Source organism: Octopus bimaculoides, chromosome 18 (assembly GCF_001194135.2).
Source record: "Octopus bimaculoides isolate UCB-OBI-ISO-001 chromosome 18, ASM119413v2, whole genome shotgun sequence".
NCBI lineage: Eukaryota > Metazoa > Mollusca > Cephalopoda > Octopoda > Octopodidae > Octopus > Octopus bimaculoides.
Window position 1 is genome coordinate 55,507,454 of NC_068998.1, and position 8,866 is coordinate 55,516,319.

Below are 8,866 nucleotides of genomic sequence, written 5' to 3' on the forward strand. Positions count from 1 at the left end.
TATATATATATATATATATATATATATATATCATATGAGAACCAAAAAATGGAATTCACAAGACTTTATTATTTATTACAATCGTTTTGTCTTATTGTGCACTGGTGCTTTGTGAGTATGATGTGGTGCATCATAGGTCTGGATGTATCTTGTCAGGTGACTTGTCAGAAGGTACCACATTTTTTAATCTCTGTTTGACTTATTTCAATTAGAATACGTTTTGGTAGTTGTTGTTTGCTACTCGTAAACATTAGAAACTTCAGTTATAATGAAGAACACCTCTAGTACAAGTAATAAAGCAACTTACAATGAATAAAAGAATAAAATAAGTACGAAAAAAAAAAGTGAATCAAATAATATACTTTACACTGATAATGAAACACAGTAAATAAAACCATTAAACAATCATGGATAGAATGAAAATCAAAACAGAGTCAGACATTCAAACTGATCATAGATGACTTTTGCATTTTCATGAAGCAAAAGTTCATACATCTGCTCAAGCATAGACACATAAAAACATTCACTTATTTGCATTTTCAGTTATATAGACACATCTATCGACTGGCCAATGTTTGTGTCTATCTCCCACCCTCCAGGCATTAAAGGTGTATTGTTTGCCATTTTTATCTCAGAGTTAATTTAGCAAAAACCAAAGTCATAGTTAGTAGGAAAGCTGACAAGTCACAAATCCCTTCTGGTAGATGGCTCTGCTCGATATGTAGAAAAGGCAAAGGCACAGGTAGAGACTCCCTGTGCAAGTTATGGGCACATAAGAGGGGCAACAATATCAGAGGAAGGTTAACAAGGAAAATAGTCTTTGTGTGTGGCAGATGCACAGATACCGTAAACACTAGAAATATACAGAAAATAGCTTTTGCTATCTAGGTGACCAAGTCAGCAGTGGAGGGGGATACTCTGAGAGCATAGCTGCTGGAATAAGAATAGGTTGGGCAAAGTTCAAAGAACTTCTACCATTTTTGGCCTCAAGGAATAATCGAACCAATGAGTACAGCGACTAGGAAAAGAAAACGAATAGAACTTTTGCAAGTAGACTGAAAACAAAAAAAATATTTCGGTTTCTTCCCGGGGATTTGTAAAAAAAAAAAAAGGTGGGGAGAGGTGGTAGTAATAATAATAATAAATAAAAGAAAAATATTGACTTCAAACTCAAAAAGAGGAAGATGTAGTGAAATCCTAACGCCCCTGTAGGATAGCAAGTCAACTGTCCTAAACCGTATAAAGGTGCATGCAAATTGTAAGCGAGGGCCAGTGTGGTGTGTGAAGACAGTCATAGAGTCGTTGAGAAAAGATATTGTATGTTATGTGCTGTTTCTGATTTATATTTGTATTGTTGTAACCTTGTTATAAGTCCATGTTACAAAGTGGCAAATACAGTGAGTTCAGAGAAGGACATAAAAGTGTCGATGAGACACAACAGAGACATTAATAGAAAGTGGAGTACCTCAGGGAACTGTATTGGGGCCACTGCTGTTCATGGTGGCTCTTTCAGACATGCCATCAGTTACACAGACAACCACACTTACTAGCTATGCCGACGACACAAAAGTAGTAGAAGCAATCAAGGAACCTTCTGATGCTAATATTCTATAGAGCGACTGAGATGCCATATATAAATGGGCTGAGGACAACATGCAATTTGATGCAGGCAAATTCAAAGCCCTCTGCTACCAGTTAATTGGTGCTCAGAAGTCACAACAATGATACTTTGGACCAAAAGGAGTGGAAATCTAAGAATCACATATGGTACGTGATCTTGGGATTGATATGAGCAACGATGCCTCATTTCACATGCATGTCACCAAGATAGTGGCAGTGTGCAGGTGAATGGCCAGATGGATTCTGAGAATCTTCAGAATGAGGAACCAGGAAACTATATTGGTCCTATGGAGGACATTTGTCCTCAGCCATCTGGACTACTGCTCTCAACTGTGGTCACCTTACACTGTAGGATTAACAGCAGAACTTGAGGCGGTTCAGCGACACAACATGAGGAAGATTGCATCAATGACACAGCTAAGCTACTGGAGTGAATATGGGAGAGGTATGCAATGATAAATGTGTGTGGAAGATACTGGAGGGGCTGGCACCAAACTTTGGAATTGAGAGCTATACCAGACCTTGAATTGGACGTCACTGCATTATTCCAAAAGTCCCAGTTGTCTCAGTTAAGGTGAAGACCATGTACTGCAATAGCTTGGGATTCAAGGGCCCACAGCTATTTAACTCCTTGCCAAAACATCTTAGGGTTCTCTATGGAGTTGGGGTAGATGTTTGCAAGAAACAACTTGACCTCTTGCTATCCAAGATTTCAGATGAACCAACTTCCTTGGTCCTCTTCCCAGTGCACTCTGCAGGTTAATAGAACATCACTGAGACAAGCGCAGAAGTTTAAGCATCTTTGTGCTGAATCCACGAGTGATGTAAAGCAAACGGCTGAATCAGAAGCTAGAAATTACAGCTGCTGGCACAGTGATGTGCTAGCTCTAGCATTCACTTCTCAGAAGAGGTTAGCAAAAAAGCTAAACATGCTGTCTTGAATTCATTTTACATGCCTATCCTCACCTACAATCATGAATGCTGGGTAATGACCAAAAGAGTACAATCACGAATACAAGTGGCCGAAATGGGGATTCCTCCAAAGGATCTCTGCAGTAATGTTACTCAACAGGGTGTGTAACTTGGAGATCTTGGAGTTTCTCCAGATTAAGCTGCTACCTTCCTGGTGAAATGATAACCGACAATGATCAAACACATACATTCAAATATGGGAACATAAACACACATACCTGTTCGATATTTCCATTGGAAAACACATTGTTCACAAACAAGTCCAAAAGGAAGTTTTATTGTAAAATTAAAGAAGACATTGTTTTTCCCTTTTGTTACACGAAATCGGGAATTGAGTCCATCAGAGCTGTACAATAGGTGTTGATCCAAACAAGCCTGGGTTACTTCAGTTTCAGGGTTGTTAGTGGGACAAATTCGAAATTCAAACCAGCCTAAATGGTTTGCTGTCAGATGAACTGCTACTTTAATGTTATCTCCCTCTGTATAACTCCGGGAAATTATTCCATTTGCATATTTGCCACCTGTTTCATGATGTCGCACACCGTGCCAAGGATCTCCACAAACACCACATTTTCCTTTATTATGCATCCACTGCACCTAAAATACAATTTCATAGCTTTAAACAAGATATTTATTGATTTATCAAACTGGGAAAATATTATTATATAATGCTACATACAATCAAGGATTTCTACAAATTCTACAGTTGCCTTCACTACACACCCATTGCATCAAAACCACAATTTGTATAGCTTCAAACAAGATATTTATTGAATTACTAATCTGGAAAATATTTTGAAATATGGTTGTGGCAGTGACTCCAAGTTTCTTGTCCTCATCCCAAGCAACAGCACAACACGTCTCTCCTTTCCTCACTCACAAAAGGTAAGATATGAAATCTTAGATTTAGCAGTTCTCATTATCAATTGAACTTATCCAATTCTATCCAACTCTTCTGAGTTTATATAGTTATACATGTGAATAACTTCTATATTAGCTTTGCTTCTTGTTTACATCATTGTAGTATATTTCTCTTGAGCTGAATCTTTAAGGTTTGTAGGTTTTGTTATCGCTTAACAGAAGAGGAAAGGGTTGTTACAATAAGAAACAATCCATTACACTATCAGGTTATCCTCAAATCCTCGTTGATCTAATTTTTTCAATGTCTGACAGGTACAGCAATAACAGCACAGAACACTGAAAGTATGCTCCGATGGTCGTGTAATGTGAGTGTGCATACTCGACAGAGTGTAAGTACCTTGAGAGAAAAGATGGACCTAAGATGCATCAGTTGTGGTGTGCAAAAGAGATGACTGCACTGGTATGGTCATGTGGCGAGAATGGATGAGGATAGCTGTATGAAAAAGTGCCACATCCTAGCGGCTGAGGGGAACCTGTGGAAGACGTAGACCCAGGAAGACCTGAGATGAGGTGGTGAAGCACGACCTTCGAACGTTAGGCCTCACTGAGGCAATGACTAGTGACCGAGACCTTGGGAAATATGCTGTGCATGAGAAGACCCGGCAAGACAAGTGAGTCCATAATCCGTGGCCTTTGTTAGGGGTGTAGCCAGCCCACTTATGCATACCTTTCCTTCCTTCACTGAACACTAAACTCTGCTTGCAAAGTCCTGTTGAGGCAAGTGAAATCGAAATCGAACCAAATTCGACGGATGGTAGCCATGCTAACCTTTCCTTTATTGGACACTAAACTCTGCTTGCAAAAACCTGTTGGGGCAAGTGAAATCGAAATTGTAATTGAACCAAATTCAATGACTAGCACCTGTGCCAGTGGAGCGCTAACAGCACCATCCGAGCATGATCATTGCCAGAGCAGCTGTCTGGCTTCCATGCCGGTGGCACATAAATAGCACCATTTGAGCGTGATCATTACCAGCGTCACCTTACTGGCACTTGTGCTGGTGGCATGTGAAAAAACATTCGAGCGAGGTTGTTGCCAGTGCCGTTGGACAGGCTCCTGTGCAGGTGGCACGTAAAAAGCACCATCTGAGTGTGACCGTTGCCAGTACTGCCTGACTGGCCTTCGTGCCGGTGGCACATAAAAGCATCCACTACACTCTTGGAGTGGTTGGTGTTAGGAAGGGCATCCAGCTGTAGAAACTCTGCCAGATCAGATTGGAGCCTGGTACAGCCATCCAGTTCACCAGTCCTCAGTCAAATCATCCAACCCATGCCAGCATGGAAAGCAGACGTTAAACGATGATGATGATGATGATGATGACACACACACACAAAATTAATATAAACAGCAGTTTGCAATGTTTCACCAGAAAGGCGAATTATAATTGTCACTAGATGTGACTAGGGTGTTAGGAAACACCAACATTGCTAGAAATAAGAGCTAAACCACTCTAATGCTGTAGTTAAAACACGAATGAAAACATACACTAACAGGGACCATAATTGTCTGAAAAGTGCCAATCAAGAATTCCTAATACTGACATCAATTTCAGCAATTTCTGTTGCCTCATCAGGATATGTCTAAGGAATTCTAGATATATATATTATCCGAAATGTATAGTATTAAATATCCCTCATGGCTGGTCTTACCAATTAGTTTTGCATGGCCAGAATGAGTGTGACATAAAATATGATAAATTTGTATTCAGTTTCTCTCTCCCAAATATCACTCACACAGTAGGAGTCAACTCAAAGCTATAGAAAATAACATTTGCCCGAGATGTCCCAAACCTGGTACCACCTTGTGATTGGAAATAAATGAACTTCATAAGCATCCAGCCATATTGCACCTACTATATGTGCGTGTGTGTGTGTGTGTGTGTGTGTGTTCCAGTGTAAAATTATGAAATTAATGAAAGTCTGAATGAATGTACAATGGGCTTTTATATGTGCTTTATTAAGACAATTCTATTCACAAGGTGTCAGTCAACTCAAGGCTACAATAGATGACACTTGATGAAAGTATTGTGACTGTGTCTGAATAGATAAAAAAAAATGTCAGGATGTTCATAGCTTGAATGTCCTTAAATCATGGGTCTTCTTGGTGAAAACTGGTCCACATGCTAAAACCAATAACAGCAGCAGCAGCAACAACAACAACAACCTTCATTTGAGGTTTTTATAGGTCCTTTTTCTTCGTTAACCTCATAATCTCTAGCCATTTAATTTTCTTAATGAATTTTCAACATAGAAGTTGTCATCAACAATATAACAACAGTCCACAGATAGTCACTGGCTGAAAAATTCCACTTAACATCATTAAAGTTTATAGAGTGTGTCAAACCTATTTTTCACACCTGAATGAAGCAAAGAGCTAATACCTGGTTGAACTTGTTTTACTCTGCATTGTAAATAAATTCTATTTCAAACAGGCGAGTCATTGTGAATATAACTGTAATGTGATTTTCTTGTCACTACTCTAGCAAGTAGGATCACGTTAAAGTCTAACTAAAGAGATTAAAGTGATATAACGACCAAAACATATATAGAGCTGTCTTCTGTAGTGTTTAAAATGAGTACAATAATAGACATTTTTCATTTTCACAAAATGAAACTGGAAATATCAACATTATTCTTTAGATTCCAATGTTTTCCATAATGGAGAATATAATTCTGCAAAAGATAAAGAAAAGTTGCGAAGTTTTTAATCCCACCCTGCTTTCTCAAAAAAGATAAATAAAGTTTCGTTTTTAACATTTTCTGAAAATATTTTTGGTTTGAGATGGATTGGGAGATTCTACATTTAATAATTCTGAGATTAAACTGTGAAATAAAAAAGATTGTTTTCGAAATTTCCATGTTAAATGCTTAATTTTTCCACTTTCAATTTGTGATCATAAACCAAAAGAATGCTTTTGGTGATATTGGTCTACTTGATCAAGATTGTCCTGAGACTATGAACTACAAGAGTTTATAGAGCCTATAAAAGAATCTCTACATGGTCACTTAACTTGCTAGAAACAACTACAAAATCACACTCAACTCACATCTTGCTGTTTTTTTTTCTTTTCTTTTTGATAACAAAACAGGATGATCATGACAGAAATACGTTGAGTGATTGGTTTGGGTCTTCAGAGTAAACATGGAGTTCAATAGTCTTTACAGCAATAGATTTTCTACTGTTTTAGTATCAGGATCAAACTAAACAAAGTGGGCCTCTGTATGACCTGTATGTGCACACTTCACCTGCTAGAAATAGCAGCAAAATATCCCTCTACTGACACCCTAGTTAAATAAGAAAAGGACACATGAAAATAGTGACTCTCAAACGTTTTTGACTTTATGTTACTCTAGGGATCAGAATAATTAGTGTACATTGCATAAAAAAAATAAAGGTGCAAGTATGGCTGAGTGATTAAGAAGTTTGCTTTGTAACCATGTGGTTTTGGGTTCAGTCCCACTGTGCAGTACTTTTGGTAAGTGTCCTCAACTATAACTCCTGGCTAACCAGTACTTTGTGAGCAAAATTGTTAGAAGCTCTGCGGAAGCCTGTTTTGTGTGTATATGTGTGTGTGTGTGTGTATATTATCAAATGTCCAGAAGTTCCCTACAGGTTGTAGTTGGTTTCTGTTACCTAGATCACCTGATTAATAATGGAAGAGGATGTTCTGAATGTATAGTAGCTAGGATAAGAATAGGATGCTAAAAATTCACAGCTAGGGTTAGGGTTAGTTCACAACAAAAATTTACTGTCTCTCTTACTCTCTCTGAGAGTGCACTAAGGCAGATTATATGATGCTTGTGTTCAAACAGCTCTGATACATAATAATGAGACATGGATCCTGAATACAGAAAACATGCAAAGACTAGAGAGGAATGAAGCAGCTAGTATGTTCCACTGGATGTGTTATGTCAGTGTGCATGTACAACAAAGTACAAATGTGTTAAGAGAAAAAAACTGGAATAAGAAGAATCAGATGTTGTACGAAATCGAGAAGACTGCAATGGTAACTTGATGCATAAAGATGAGGACAGTTGCATAAAGTGCCAATCACTTAAAGTGAATGGAACTAGTGGAAGAAGGAGACCAGGATGATGTGGAATGAAGTGGTGAGAGCTGATCCTAACATATTGAGCCGCACAGAAGACAAGCGACTGGGATGCCTGGCAATATAAGGTTTTCAAGAAGACTCATCCACTTTAGTAAAACTGAGTTCTGGAAATACTTTGATTATTGTACTCTCCACAAACAAGTTACATTAATTCACCCCACCCCCACCCCCTCTCACTGAGCCAAACTACCTCTGGATAATGTAGTCTTATATATACAAAAAGACAGGATGATTAAAGCTGTAATATCTTGAATAATTTCATTCTAATTTTGGCATAGGGCCAGTAATTTCGTTTCCATAATTAGCACAAAAAACTACATCAATACACCAAATTTGAAATCAATTGGAACAAAGAATTGAAAAGTGTGAGTCAAACAAAAAAAATCCATTGATATCATAACAGTTGACTGGCACTTTATTTTATTGGCCCCGGAACGATGAAAGTTAAAATTAACCCCGGCGAGATTTGAGCTAAAAACGTAAGGAATTAGAATACATTCTGTCCGACGTTCTAATGATTCTACCAAGAAGAGAAAATGATGCAAGAAAGCTGTTAATAAAGAAAAAACAAGTATTTTTAAAGATTCTTAATTCATATGAATATAAATATTTAACTTACCATTTTCCCACCACAATATAATTCGTTGTCATTATAATTAACAGGGTTTGGAAAACCGAACCGCCACATACTGTTTCTTGCTGGTGGGTCCATCAATCTTCCATGGGGCAAAACTTGATGAATAGATGTTGTGACAATCAAAACCACGAAAATTGAAGATATACTTTCTGGGTTCATTTTTTTCTTCTTTCTTTAAATAAATCTTTTCACTTCTCTGTGTTTTTATGGACTGACAAGATGTAATTCTTTTTTAAATATGTTATGCTCGGATAATGTCAGATTATGTTGTTTCTTTCATAAAGAGGAAAAGAATAAACAAACACCAGTATGAAAAGATATCCAGGTTTGCTGTCAGTAAAATATCAAATTTGCCACTGATACACTGGCCATAAAAGCCGTAGACATTTGATAAATGATTTCAAATATTCTTTTTCAGATTCTGCTTTTTCCTTTATTCCTGTCTCATTTTCAAACTTTGAAAATTCACCGATTAATCAAATGATGTAAGGCTTGCAATTATTCAGTCTGTTTTCTGTTTCAGTCCTAAATAACACTGATTTGAGTGAGGGGATGGAAAAAATTGAATAGTTAAAATAAAAAGATATATATATATATATATACAT

General features: G+C 37.5%; 1 protein-coding gene across 1 annotated transcript in view; it reads right to left on the reverse strand.

The window, feature by feature from the left end:
* LOC106876405 (uncharacterized) overlaps nucleotides 1-8,820 on the reverse strand; it is a 16,497-nt gene extending 7,677 nt beyond the window's left edge. Inside the window, exons 1-2 of the mRNA XM_014924940.2 lie at nucleotides 8,244-8,820; nucleotides 2,811-3,189 (exon numbers count right to left, since the gene is read on the reverse strand). Coding sequence (XP_014780426.1) covers nucleotides 2,811-3,189; nucleotides 8,244-8,420 — 556 coding nt within the window. The 5' untranslated portion in view covers nucleotides 8,421-8,820. The remainder of the gene's footprint in view (nucleotides 1-2,810; nucleotides 3,190-8,243) is intronic.
* Nucleotides 8,821-8,866: the final 46 nt, after the last annotated feature.